Source organism: Phocoena phocoena, chromosome 10 (genome assembly GCF_963924675.1).
Source record: "Phocoena phocoena chromosome 10, mPhoPho1.1, whole genome shotgun sequence".
Taxonomy (NCBI): Eukaryota; Metazoa; Chordata; class Mammalia; order Artiodactyla; family Phocoenidae; genus Phocoena; species Phocoena phocoena.
The window spans coordinates 76,461,657-76,476,880 of NC_089228.1; the positions used below are offsets into that span (position 1 = coordinate 76,461,657).

The following is a 15,224-nucleotide window of genomic DNA, read 5'->3' on the forward strand; positions in this document are numbered from 1 at the left end:
GGCGTCGCGTTAGAGGACTGCAGGCGCCGAGGGAGCGGCGGGGGGGCGGGCTCCGGGGCTGGGCTGGCGCTCCGGGTTGGAGCCGGCGGCCACGACGAACCGGCAGGTCCCACCCCGTGGCGGGAGCGACCGGGGGTGGGGAAGCCGCCGGCTGGGCGGGCGGGGGAGGGCGCTCCAGCCGCCGCGAGTGAGGAGCGGCCGCCGCCTGTTCCTCACGGGTGGCGCGGACGGGACTGGCCAGGGAACGCCGCGGGCGGATGGAGGCGCCTTCTTGCCCCGTCTGAGCTCAGCCGGGCTAGAGCCGAGCGGAGGGCCCGCCTCCTGCCGCCGGAGCGGCCGCGCGAGCAGCCGGAGGAGGAGCGGCGGGCGCCGGGCTGCTCCCCGCGGGAGCCCCCAGCATGGGTAAGGGACTCGAGGACGCTCCCGATTTGGGGAGACGGTTCCCCTTCTCGATCTCGGCGGGGAGGGGGCGGGGGTCGGTCCCTGCGCGGCCACACTGCTCGCTCCCCGCCGCCCCTCCTCGCCCTGCCTTCCACCTTGCTCTTCTGGCGGAGAAGTGCACCATCTCGTACTTTCCTCTCTGCCTCTTTACCTGGTCCCGGGAAAGGTGAGGGGATGGGGGGGGCGCCCGATCACCTCGCCCCGCGCCTAGCTCCGCTCAGCCCCGAACCTTCCTTCTTCCCTAGCCCCTTCTTTCCTCCCCGATCCTGGTGGGATGGGGGAGGGTGATCGAAAAACTTGACAAACTAGCACTTTCAACTTCTTTATCTTCTGTGAACCTTTGTATAGATTGGCCTTTTAAAGCATTTTGTAGTTTGTTCGTTAGAAAAGGCAAAAAATTTTTTTTCCCTGCTAGAACTTCCAAGGGGTGCCTCAAGGGCAGGGAAGCTTGAGTATTTACTCCGTTTCTACCTGGGCAAGTGTGTTGGCACTTAAATATTAAATCTCTTCCTGAGAACTGGATTGGCGTTTGGTAGGATTTCTGCGTTGAGTCCTTTGAGAAGCAGTTTCCTGTTTGGAGTTAGACTTCCTCGCTAGAAGGGGAGAAAAGTACAAGGCCTTATATGTTATTTACTATGTGCTTTAAAGTTTTTGTTTGGAGCTAGAGAAAGAATGTGTTGCAGCCTGGTTTGAAAGGGAGTTTTGTTGAGTAGTGTAACAATGTTTTTGATAACAAAGTTCGGTGTGGGCTAGGCACTATCTCCCTGAATCCTTTAAAAATGAAAAGCAGTTTAAAAGAGAACTTTTTTTTTTTTAAATCAAATGTGTGCCACCGTAAGGCATATGCATGCTCTGTAAGAGTAATCCCAGTGTTGGTTTTGTAGAGCAATCAGAAGGACGCTATCACTTCTTGCAGCTGAGGAAAGAGTTGGTACTGCTTCATCTCAACAAACTATTAACTGAAATTAATAATTCATGAAACTAACAAATGATTTAGGAGCAGGACAAATACACAGTACTGCTGATGTGGCACCTACTGCCCACACACTGTTTTGTGGGAAATGCCTTAAGGATAGCACGTTTATAGACAGTCGCCTAGCTCTTCTTTGTTTTCTTAGACTTTCTACTTCTGTGCTCTCCTGTCTCCCTTTTGCTCTCAGGTAACTTTTGTACACATAGTGCTCTTAAACTTAGAAACAGTGAAACCTTTGCTACTTGGAACTTTCCAAGGAATTTCTTTCTAATTTATTAGTTGAGCTTACTGGGTAATTGAGGGTTTATCCTCTAAGCTTCAAATTATAAAACAACTTTGAGTGAAAATCATACTAAAATTAAATATGGTATTCTTTTCTGTTTTAAGTAGGATGCAGAATATAATTAAATCTTTTGATAACCTAGGGTCATCATTTGTGACCATCAGTTACTGTGGGCCGTGAGGATCTGTTGGATTGTATATAGGACTGTAGATCAGATTTCTTTGCGTTTTGAAGTTATTAAGTAAGCATTTTTCTGCTTCCCTATTGGATGTGCTTGTCACTGTGATCGGTGTCCCCCTTCACCTTCCCACTGGTAATTTTTCTACGCCATTTTTTCCTCCAGAAATCAAATTTGTAATTCTGCATAAGGGTAAAAATGAGTTGACCCTTATTTAGTTGTGAGATCCTCTTTTGAGAAAAGTGAGTATCAATACTTGGACATTGGAGTATTTATTTTGATTGTTCGGAGGCCTTTTCTCAGTGACTTTGCCGTGTTCTGGTTAGGTGAGTTGCCAGATTATCTTGGTCAAGTGTGATGTTTGTACACTCTCAACTTGACTACCCAGAATGTGTTTTAAAGGTTGATTACTTGGGTGCATTTGCAGTTAGTTTTTGAAAGGTATTTGTCAGATATTGTCATATGAGTGTGTACTTTAAATTTATTGGTCATGTATTCATAATAAAATTATCAAAATCATTTAAAGGGAGTTTTTTCTTTAATATTAATCTAACATACTTGGTTTTGCTGTCAGAAGTTTTTATTTCTTATGACTTAAGACGATAGCTTAAAATATTTACATGGTATTTTATCTGGTTCATCACGAAATGAAAAATCTTTAATTTCTTCATTTCAAAATAACTTGGATACCTATTAAGTGATGGTTCTTAACATTTAGGTGGTACAGCTAGAGAGTTAGAGCGTGCTTGGGCTCTGAACTGGGACAGTTTAAGGTCAAATCCTGGCTCTTCTACCTACTAGCTGTTGTGACTGAGCTTCAGTTTCTTAATCTACAAATGGGATAAAACTATCAACCTTATAGGTTGTTAGGAGGATTGAATGAGTTAATACTTGTAAAGTGCTTAGAACAGGCAATGTTGGTTGCTGTTATTTTCATTTTCAAATAAATTTCCCTAAATCTTGCATCAACTTGAAAAAACAATTCTCAATGTTTGCCCTTTGTTAGAAGCATGACATTGTCTTTGAGGGACCGGTGGGATGAGATGATTTTGTATCAATGCAGAAACAGGAAGATAACTTCCAAAGTTTGATATACTGTGAGAAAGTTCATTATTGGTAGTAAGTTTAGGAAAAACTAAGTGGGATGAGTGTTAGTAGAGACTTATTTGAATGTTGTCTTAAACTAAAGCACTGTTTTTAGTTTCTGCATTTATTAAATGTGGAAGAATGCTTATCATAAGGAAATTTGAGGCCTTCCGTGTGGAAGAATTGGGGAGAGCTTGAAAAAGATGGTAAGACAATACTTATATTTCTTATTCCAAAAGTACAGATCTACATTTTGGAGTGGAATAAGACAGAAAGCAAATGGCACGAAGTGTTACTATATATAAATTTTTATTTCTGAAAAAGTAAGCAGATTTTAAGGATTGAATTTCTCTTAATTTTAGATAAGGTTATGAACTTTTTAGTTTAAATTATTTTTTACCACCTCACATATAATAAGTCAACATGTTTAAATTATGAGGCAGTTAATGGGCAGAAATATATACTTGGTTTAGAGATAATATGTGTACTTCTGTAGTACAGTGATTTATTTCTTTTCTTTGATTCACTCTTTGGATAAAATCTTGATTCATACAAATAAGTAGTGGCAACTGGAAATTGCCTCCTGGCGGCTCACCTTTCAATTTCAGGATTTACTTCAATTAAACTAATCCTGAGCATGAAAGAGGAATATTAGGAAATTTTTGTTTCAAAGTTGGATTGGACTTTCCTGGTGGTGCAGTGGTTAAGAATCCATCTGCCAATGCAGGAGACACGGGTTTGAGCCCTGGTCCAGGAAGATCCCACATGCCGCGGAGCAACTAAGCCCGTGCTCCACAACTACCGAGCCTGCGTGCCATGTTTTCCGAAGCCCACGAGTCTAGAGTCCATGTCTTTGCAACAAGAGAAGACACCGCAATGAGAAGCCCCCGCTTGCTGCAACTAGAGAAAGTCCATGTGCAGCAACGAAGACCCAATGCAGCCAAAAAATTAATTAATTAATTTAAAAAAGAAACGAAGTTGGATCACTAGCAAATCTAATAATCAGTTGTGTTCCTTAATTAGTAAGTACTCGTGATCAGATTTTTCCAAGGGTTTTGAATAGTTATAATTCCATAAAATCACATTTAGGGTGAAAATTCACATTCATAATATTTTTTTTTTTTTTTTTTTTTTTTTTTTTTGGTACGCGGGCCTCTCACTGTTGTGGCCTCTCCCGTTGCAGAGCACAGGCTCCGGACGCGCAGGCTCAGTGGTCATGGCTCACGGGCGCAGCCGCTCCGCGGCATGTGGGATCTTCCCAGACCGGGGCATGAACCCGTGTCCCCTGCATCGGCAGGCGGACTCTCAACCACTGCGCCACCAGGGAAGCCCACATTCATAATATTTTATATTTTCCTATAGAAATTAGCCTGAAGTTTGCCATATATCTCTCATAAATGAGGGGTTAGCAAAGTAAAATGATGTCTTATTCACTTAATAAGATGATCTAAATTTTAAGGCATTTAAGATAAGAAAGTTAAGAAAAGCATGAAGTGCCTTCAGTTCATTCCATATTGCCAATTGAAAATACCTTCAGATTTTTATTTATAAGTAATCCAATCTGTGATTTTTTTTTCCCTCCTCTCCTGTGTCATGGAATATTTTCCTCCATTAAGTGTATTTTAAGTATGATACCATTTTCTAATGTATTTAAAAAGTGGTGTCATGTCAAGAGGTTGAAGATAGGCAAAGAAAGGTGTAATGATTCTTGATATGTGTGAGAACAGGACAGCTGCAGAAGCAGTTCCTAGGTAAACTGGTGTAAGTTGTGAAAGATGTGAAAGTTTTCAGAGTTTCTGTTCAGAAAAGAAAGAGGGAATAAAACCTGATATGATGTGATTGAAATTTAGGTAAATTGGTAATCATCATGATGGATCTGTGACTTGGTAGAATTTGATATCCAACTACTAGGTAGGTTTACCTCAAGCAGGATTAGCTCTTTCTAGATGGAGAGGCCAGAACACTGGCCTGGAAATCTGGATGGAGGTACTATGGTAAGCCTCTCAGCGTGAGGGATAAGAGTAGCAAAAGACAGTGTGCAGACAGGTGGAGTTGGCCAGGTTAGTGTGGGAGTGGGACGGTGGTGGGTAGCAGGTACTAGGTAGAGGTTCAGGCTGGCATCTTGGAAAAGGGAGGAAATGAGTTTTAGCAGTAGGCCTTGAAGACCTCGGAACCGGGAAGCAGAACCAGACAGGGTCCAGATTTCTTATGAGAGATACAAGGTAGCTATTTGTTTCCAGGAACAAAAGTGAGCTTGGTTATTGGAATTGTTTAGGATGTGGCAAGCAGTAATATTGACAAGATACTGAGCTCCTAAGCTGTAGAGCCTATATATTTTCTGCTTGGCACTGCGTTGGTAGCTGGATCTATATGTGTGTTACAAGTGGCCCTGGGTAACTGGGGTGAAAGGAGATTCTCTGTCTCAATGCTTGAGGATATTTCTTGCCCACAGTCTGGCGCTCCCTCTGTTTATTTGCTCTCAGGGATTTGATACATCTGCTCTTTGCAGCTATTTATTTTTCACCTGTTCTTCTCCTTTCACACCCAAGGCAAAGCAGATTACAAAGTTTCAGCATACCCTTCTGTTTCAGAAACAAGTGCACAATCCTTAACAGTGTTAAATAGTCATAACTGCCAATATAATAATAAATGGGCAAGTAAGGCATAAGAAACTTGAAAGTTCTACTAATTTTTGATCCCTGAACAATTTCACTGAAGTTGTGTTAGGCTAGTTAGTAGGCTGGTTATTAGAGAGAGCTTTCTTAGTTGTTTTTTTGTTCGTTTGTTTTTTGTATAGTATACCTGCCCTTTTCAGTCCTCCCACATACTCCCCCCACACCATACTACCCACAGCTTTCTTTTAGATTTATGTTCGATAGATGTTCTGTTAGATAGATGTTCAGACTAGTTCACAGGGTCATTTATTGCTACTATTAAGCGGATAGAATTCCCTTCATAATCTTACTAGGGCTTTTCAGACCCAAGATTGTGCTTCTCTCCCTCCCTCCCTCCCTCGGGTCTTCGTTGCTGCGTGCTTTGTTGTGGTGCGCAGGCTTCTCATTGCGGTGGCTTCTCTTGTTTCAGAGCACGGGCTCTAGAGCACGCGGGCTTCAGTAGCTGTGGTGCACGGGTGCACGGGCTTAGTTGCTCTGCGGCATGTGGGATCTTCCCGGACCAGGGCTCGAACCCGTGTCCCCTACATTGGCAGGTGGATTCTTAACCACTGTACCACTAGGGAAGTCCCTGTGCTGTACTTTCAATTTTCAGTTCTAACCTTGGTTTTAGCGCCAAGTGAGTTAGGTATTTTCTTTCTGGGCTCCTAAATGTTTCCTCCTTTGGGCTAAATTTAACTTTACCTCTTTTTTGTTTTTTGGTTTTTGTTTCATAGTTTCTGAAGACCTCAGTTGCCTGAATGTTCTATCCTCATACTTACTCTTTTCTTTCAACTGAAAGTGTATTTATTGGTTGTTTGTACTTAAAGGAGCTTTTATTCTAATAAGAAACTCTGCTTTTTAAAAATTCATTATTCTAAATTGATATCTAGCCTAAAATGTTGATCTAGTGTCAGATATGGCCATGTTATGGACTCTTTTTTTCCTAGAACCTCTTTATACCACATCATTCCTTTCCAGTGCCTCCATAGACTTACATTTTTTTTTTTAGACTTGCATTTTTAATCTTTAAAATTTTGTATACTTTATTCAGCTTTCCATCATGATCACATACTGTTTCTCTACTAATTTGCAAACCAGAGATGACTAACATGGGATCCTGAATTCCTGTATCTATTTTAGTGCCACATAGCTCAGGTTCTTTTTAGTTTTATTTATTTATGGCTGTGTTGGGTCTTCGTTGCTGCGTGTGGGCTTTCTCTAGTTATGGCGAGCAGGGGCTACTCTTTGTTGCCGTGCACGGGCTTCTCATTGAGGTGGCTTCTCTTGTCACAGAGCACAGGCTCTAGGAGCGCGGGCTTCAGTAGTTGTGGCACGTGGGCTCAGTAGTTGTGGCGCACGGGCTTAGTTGCTCTGCGGCATGTGGGATCTTCCCGGACCAGGGCTCAAACCCGTATTCCTTGCATTGGCAGGTGTATTCTTAACCACTGTGCCACCAGGGAAGTCCCTCAGGTTGTTTTTAATGATTCAGTGTCCAGGTAATTCTCAGAGGGTGACTGTGTGGCATCTAATCACTAGGAGTTTCTAGGAGAAAAATACTTTAAGTATGGTAACAATAACAGTTACCACCAACGTTAAGAGAAAGGTTCTATCACAAGGTCACATTGTCAAGGAAAGGAGCTCCGGATGAGAGATTAATCAAGAAGTATTTGCCTTAATGTGAGGAATGTGATTAATGCCATGCTAGGTGCTAGGAGAATTAGGACAAATATAAGTTTTGGTGCCTCAGATAGTTTACAGCAGTGTTGCAGGTTGGGCATATTATTAGAATCATCTGGATTTTTAAAAATTTCACACAGGAGATTCTGATGTAAATGCTCTCATGTCTCCTTACCTACAGTTGTTGATGAGTGTCATCAGAGTGTTGGGATGGCTAAGAGTGTTGTGATAGGAATAAGAATTAACATGGTAGGAATAAAACTTAACATGTGAATCATCAGAAATCCAAATAAGAAAAGGGAACATAGTACATTAAGAAAATATATTCCAGTGTCAGAAATGTTAAAATGTAATAAGAGAAGTATAAGGAAGATCAGGATATAGATTCCTGCATTGGAAGGCAAATAGGATTTGTTCATCTCTAAGTTTGACCAGTGACCTGGTGAGTACTTGGCAGTAGCCAAGATATTTTTTTCTCTGCTCCTGGTACTGTCTTTAGAGTGAAGCACACCTTCATTTGAACTGGTATCTTCAAGATCCTTTTACCTGAAATATTCAAAGTGTCCTAACCTTCTTAGTGTCTATCAGTGCCCCAGTACTGAGGAGGCCAGAACTTCACCCAACACCTAGACTGACCTTATTAACTATAAGAGTGCCATTCCTAGAGTATTTGCATTTATCATGATTATTGTAATAATCAAGTGCCAAATTGTTTGTTTTGGATTATAAGTACAGAAGTTCATATATTTGTAAAATTGAGACCATACAGTCTTGGCTAAAGTAGCATGTAATGTTTTTCGGAAACATATTTCAAGTTCGTCTTTCAAATGTATATTCTTCTGCATGTTTGTTTTTTCTAATTCTTTGTTACACTTTTAATTAGTTAGAAATGTGTTTTACTATCAAAGTTTTTTATTAGACTTTAATTAAAACTCCTACTCTGCTGCAGCAGAATGTACCCTGATGAGTATTTCGCCTTGCTCTTGTGGGGTGTGTGTATGTGTGTGCATATGTGCGTGTGTGCAAGCTATTTAAGATGAAGACTGCATTTTTACTTACTTACCAATTAGAACATTCTTGTCAAACACATTTTATGAAGCAGTTAAAAAAATTACCTTAGTACAGCAGAAACTAACACAACTTTGTAAATCAACTATACTCCAATAAAAATTTTTAAAATTACCTTAAATGATGACAGTAAATCTGTTGAGAGTTCAGAATTTTCAGAATGAATGTCAAATGGAAACCTAAAGGCTATACTTTAAATTTCAAGATAACCTCTTTCCCGCATAAATTTCTTGTATTCTTTATATTCTATACAACCCAACTGAACTTATGATTAAATCTCACAGTTTAAAGCCTAAATAAAAATTCCTTTGTTATTCTTTTTTTTCATATGTAATAACTTTACTTGCCCTGAGCTTATGGATGCCAGAGACCCCATCACTTATTTTATTCTAAAAAAGTTAACACTTTAGTAACTAGCAGAAAATTGGGAGCTTGCTGTGTGTCCACTAAGTCTGTGATTCAGTAATATTTTAATTTGGAGTAATTGGGGTGGATGAGGTCTAACTTTCTTTTTACAGGTACAGTTGACCATTGGATAACACAGGTTTGAACTTCACAGGTCCACCTATATGTGGATTTTTTTCAGTAGTAAATACCATAGTACTATAGGATCTGTGGTTGGTTGAATTTGTGAATGCAGAACCGCCCTGTCCGAAGGGCCGACTGTAAATTATATTTGAATTTTCAACTGTGAGGAGGGTTGGCGCCTCTAACCCCCACGTTGTTCAAGGGTCAACTGTGAACTCTTTAACCCTTTCTGTATGACTCATTGAGACTCTTAAGTCCCTTTAGTAGAGAATCAGTAATCTGGGATATTAAACATCTTGTCATGGGGATCTGCAGATTGCCTACTCCATGTATGTTACATTGATGTTACATACTTCTAATAAATAAAGGGGAAATTACTTATTTTGCATATGAGAGTTCTGTATGATTCTCCAATTTAATCCTGTTAAATAAATTTAGGCATAAAGGCTTAATTTGCTCCAGAAAGTTTGTTTAAAATAACTTGAACAATGTTGTTGAACTGTAAAATTATATAATATTAAATGGGTATCATGAAGCAAGTATACATATGGTCTTTGAGGCATACTAAATTGATAAATTACATGTATAATTAAAATGTTTCTATAGCCATGTTAAATATACAGCAAAGGTGAAATTAATTTGAATATTATGGGTATGTTGTTTTAAAGAAAATACATTATTTCAACATGTTCACTATAAAAACTTATTAGTATATATTTTTTTCTGTTTTTGGAATCTGGTGTGTATTTTACATATATATAAAACATCTTAGTTTGGACTAGCCGTAATTCACATGCTCTGTAGTCACCTGTGGCTGGTGGTTACCAGCTGGGAAATGCAATTTTAGAATGTAAATCTTAAGGGTTTTTGTGAATCTCACGAGAGTATATATTAAAATATTTTTAAAGTATTATGTAGTTAAAATTGTTACGTAAGGAATTGAACTATTTTAGGGTTTGTTAATGGTAAATAAACCATTTTTGGCCTTATCTGATTAGTTTTGTATTAGATATTTAATTATTTATCTTGGATAAATAATTTATTGTAATTAAATAACAAGTATATTTTCTCATGGAAAAAAATGCTCAGTTTAATAGATTGCGTGTAATAAGCTTGAAGTTTAGTTCTTCTTCTAAATAAACTGATTTTTTGGCAGTCGGCCTGTTGGTATATTGGAGAATTTGAAGCTTTTGAATGACATTTGGTTTGACATTTGAATGACTTGAGTGTATAATTTGGCCTTAGTAATAAGAGAGCTGTTCTTTCAGTTTATAATGCTTAACTTCAGAGATAAGTAAGATTTAAGTGTGACATTTCACAGACATGAATGCTGTTGGTAAGAGCTCAAAAGAAAAACACAGACATAATTATTGGGGAATAAGTTCTCAGAAATGACATGGGAAAAATATTTCAGAAGCCTGTCAGTTTTAAACATGTAAAATTTTGCAGGGACCTATGTGATGGCATTGTTCTGGGTAAAGTGTCTATATCTTTTGTTGGATTTTCAGTGAGGTCTGTGATCAGAAAAAAGTTCTGAAGGACTGTTAAATAGCTATTATGTGATTTTTTTACCCCCCTACATTCTAACGTTTCTAGTTTTTTAATCATATTCCACACTAATTGTTTTTTCCATAATAATAATAATTATAATTCTATCTTGTCAGTAAATACTTTGGTTTAAATTGGACAATGTTTCTTGAGATGTCTGTATCTATCAGCACAGACAGAAGCACTCAATAAGAAGGTGGGCAAGATCCTCACACTCCTGTTGCTTAATTGTTAGTTGGGAGATTGTAGTATATTATGACAGGTGTTAATATTTAGTGAATATTTATTAGGTACTTCTGTTTAAGGCACAGTTTTAGGCACTTTATAAGCATCATCTCATTTAATTCTCACAACAAATCTATATACATTTTTGTGTACTGTTATTTTTCTCATTTTACAGATTAGGAAGCAAGCACAGAAGTAGAAAGTAATAAATACTGAATCCAGGTACTCTTAATCACTATAAAATGTAGAACGAACTCCTAACTGCTCCTCTGAGAGATGTCCTTTGGGTTATGGAAAATAGGTATTTCTGATCCTCCTTATCCTGCCCTGCTGGTTTTTTTGGTGTATCCAGGTCCTAGAACAAGTGCCTTTTAGTAGCAGCCACTCCAGTATTTGCTGAATGAATTTTTTTTTTTTTTTTTTGGCTGCGTTGGGTCTTTGTTGCTGCGCGTGGGCTTTCTCTAGTTGCGGCGAGCGGGGGCTACTCTCCATTGCGGTGGGCGGGCTTCTCATTGCAGTGGCTTCTCTTGTTGCAGAGCATGGGCGCCAGGCGCGGGGGCTTCCATAGTTGCAGCACGTGGGCTCAGTAGTTGTGGCTCGCAGGCTTCAGAGTGCAGGCTCAGTAGTTGTGGCACAGGGGCTTAGTTGCTCCGCGGCATGTGGGATCTTCCCGGACCAGGGCTCGAACCTGTGTCCCCTGCATTGGCAGATGGATTCTTAACCACTGCACCACCAGGGAAGCCCTGAATGAATGTTGAGTATGATTATACTTGTGCCTAAATAAGAGGTTGTTTTTGTGCCTAAATAAGAGGTTGTTTTTTGAATATTTATTTATTTATTTGGGTGCACAAGGTCTTAGTTGCAGCATGCAGGATCTAGTTCCCTGACTAGGGATCGAACCCGTGCCCCCTAACATTGGGAGCACAGAGTCTTAACCACTGGACCACCAGGGAAGTCCCCAAATAAGAGTTTAAAATTTTAGACAATGTAATAGCTTTCATTTCAATGCTCCACATAGCTGTTGAGTGCATACTGTATGTCAGGCATTGTGATGGGGTTTGGGAATACAAAGATGAGTGAAACATAGTCCCCTGCTCTCAGTCCTGGCCAGATAGTGTTTGGGGATCATTTGCATTTAGCACTTCTTTGATTCTAAGAATTTAAATTATTGTTTTTTGTATGCATGCATTTATTTTTGGTGAATGCTTAGAAACATAAGATGCTTAGAGATTTTGGTGGATGCTTAGAGAAATTCAAATAATTACTTCATATTTTTTCTTGATTCTGATTATTCTTATAGGTTCTTGCAGTTGTCTGTATAACTTCATTATGTTTTTAAAGTCTGCTTAGAAAGTGAGTAAAATTGTCTTTTATAGCAACTTCCCACTTTTTGGTAAGCTTAATATTCCTTTTTAGCTGATATTTTGTTAATTATTATCATTTAGGAAATGCTTCCAATGCTAGACATTTTATTGAACATTTAATCCCACAAGAGCATTCTGGGGTAAAATATCATTATTCCCATTCTTCAGATTCAGAAATTAAAGTTAAAGAGATTGTTACTCACCCAAGGTCAGACAGGATATGGAGAAGGCAGAATCAAACTTGCATTGATCAAAGCATTTCCTCTTAATTATTTTTTAAAACGTTTTGGGAAAGGAGAAAAATGTTGAGCTAGACAGAGCAAGTAACATAAATTGAAATGATTATGTCTTAGTGTGGTTTAAAAATGAACCTTAAATATTTATTACCTGAAAATTGTGAGTTGGTGTTACACATTGTTCATGTATTGGGGCAACCATTTTCTCTTAAAAGACAACAAATTTTAACTGTGTGTTACACATTGGTCTTTTACTCATTTATCTAGTAGGGTATAATAGGATTCTTTTTTTTTTTTTTGGTGAGTTCTATAAAACTTCATGACAAATATTCATTGCTATTTTTAAAAATCTGGCTTGAAATGTGCTTAAAACTAAGTTCTAGTGTTTTTTCAGAGTTAATAGTGGATTAAAAATCTGAGGAATATTTAATTGAGTTTTCCAACTTATTTGCTTTTTAGATAGATTTTGTATGTTTGTTGGTTTTAGGATTTATTATTTGGGGAGGAGACATTAATCACATGTATATGGTAATTTCTTTGTTTTGGGCTAATTCTTAATCAGTTTTTGTGAGATTAAATCCTTTTTCATTTTTGAACTTTGCTTAAGGTATTTTTGTGGATATCTGTCACCTATTGATCTGATATAGTAATGTTTAAAGGAATGTAATACTGTGTAAAAACTTCCTCATACCACATTTGCTTTTCTTCTTTTTGAATATGTGGTAAGAGTATATGGTACTTTGCAAACTTTCACACTCTATTTGAAACACAGAAAGGAGGGGTGGGTTTTCTATATGATATCTTAAGAATGACTGGATTTACTTATCTCTGCTGAAAAACATAAGAAATGTTATGCTTATCAGTTCTGTGTTTAACAAGCTTGAGGAAGTAAATGACAGAAATTCTAATATTATACATATAGCTAAAAGAACTTTAGGGATGATCCTGTGCTTGTAATTAGTGTTTTGACTAATAGCTCTGGGTAACTGTAGGGGACCTAAATAATGAAATGTCTGGTTAATGACATTAAGCAATGCTCATCAGTTTTTCATTTCTCCATTTATGGTAAAGGTAGTCCTGGAAATAAATTTCTGGTAAAAATTTTTGGTTTATGGTAAAAAAATATTTAATCCTGAAAATAAAAATATTTTTAAAAAACCTTTTTTTAAATAGGAAATAAGAGGTGGAAGCATTAAAGTGTTTTTTATTATTATAACTACTTCTTTGGCAATAAAGCTTATATTGGAGTATATTTTTGTTAATTTTTGTATAACTTTCTATATTTTGACCTTTGCTATAATGAACACCAGTTAATTCTCAGTGGTCTAATGTAACCAGTGCTATAATAGAAATAAGGTGAATTTGACACACCCAATTAGATGCCATTGTGCTATTTATCTGTATTGTATTGACCCAAAACAAAGTAAACATTCCCTAGTGACTGCTCATACAACTCAAACCTATTTGGAATTTGTGTAAATTGTTTACATTATTTTTTCATTAGGTGATATTTCATTATCCAAAAAATATGTGTTTATGAAGGCAGAACAGTCAAAACTTTTATAGTACTGCCATTAATATTTTTGTGCATAATCTTTTTAAAAAATTCTGAATTTTAAGATTTTTAAGCCTGGTTTTCAGACATTTTTATTTTTTAGAAGATCACTATTTTTAAATTAAGTGTTTAACCATAATTCAAAAAGAGTCACCTACCACAATGTTCATTGTAGCACTGTTTACAGTAGCCAGCACATGGAAGCAACCTAAGTGTCCATCGACAGATGAATGGATACAGAAGATGTGGCACATATATACAATGGAATATTACTCAGCCATAAAAAGAAATGAAATTGAGTTATTTGTAGTGAGGTGGATGGACCTAGAGTCTGTCATACAGAATGAAGTAAGTCAGAAAGAGAAACACAAATACCGTATGCTAACACATATATATGGAATAAAAAAAAAAGGTTCTGATGAACCTAGGGGCAAGACAGGAATAAAGATGCAGACATAGAGAATGGACTTGAGGGCACGGGGAGGGGGAAGGGTAAGCTGGGACAAAGTGAGAGAGTAGCATTGACATATACACACTACCAAATGTAAAATAGACAGCTAGTGGGAAGCAGCTGCATAGCACAGGGAGATCAGCTCCATGCTTTGTGACCACTTACAGGGGTGGGATAGGGAGGGTGGGAGGGAGATGCAAGAGGGAGGGGATATGGGGATATATGTGTACCTATAGCTGATTCACTTTGTTATAAAGCAGAAACTAACCCACCATTGTAAAGCAATTACATTCCAATAAAGATGTTGAACAAAAAATTGTGTTTAAAAAAAATACTCCACGGGCACTACCCCCCATCCCTTCCTGCAGCCAATTTGTTAGGTAAAAATGTTTTTTTGTTTTGTTTTAAAGTGAGGGTTAAGTTCTTAGAGTGGCTTAGTGTACTTTTTAAATACTTCACTTTCTTTTACTTGTTTTTCATTCTAGGTTTTCATATTTTTCTTTTCGGTTCTGACAGATACTCTTAATTCTTTGTCTTGTTTGCTACAAATATTTATTCCCAGTTTTCAACTTGTTTGCTTTGAAATTTCGTTTGCTTTAGTTTAGAAATTTCTTTTTTCTCCATAATTTTGATATTCACTTTCATTTCCTTCCCTCCCTCCTGTCCACTTCCTTCCCTTTTGTTTGAAAGTGTGTGTGTGTTTGTGTGTGTGTGTACTGTGTTCTTTTTTATTCAATTAGAATTTGTGGGATATGGTATGAGATGAAAATCTGTATGTAGCATGTTCCCCTTTTACATAGCTTTTCAACACTGGCAGTTTTGTGTTGACATTTTGGGCCAGAAATTACTTGTTGTTGAGGGGCTGTCCTGTGTTTTCATTGGTGCTTAGCAGCATCCCCAGCCTCTACCCAGTAGATGCCAGTAGAATTCCCTGAGTTGTAACAACCAAAAATGTCT

The 15,224-nt window shown here is 38.1% G+C and overlaps 1 protein-coding gene across 1 annotated transcript in view; it reads left to right on the forward strand.

Moving 5' to 3' along the window:
- The first annotated feature begins 338 nt into the window (after positions 1 to 338).
- Positions 339 to 15,224, forward strand: part of CD2AP (CD2 associated protein) — a 103,824-nt gene continuing 88,938 nt past the window's right edge. The window contains exon 1 of the mRNA XM_065885388.1: positions 339 to 402. Coding sequence (XP_065741460.1) covers positions 399 to 402 — 4 coding nt within the window. The 5' untranslated portion in view covers positions 339 to 398. The remainder of the gene's footprint in view (positions 403 to 15,224) is intronic.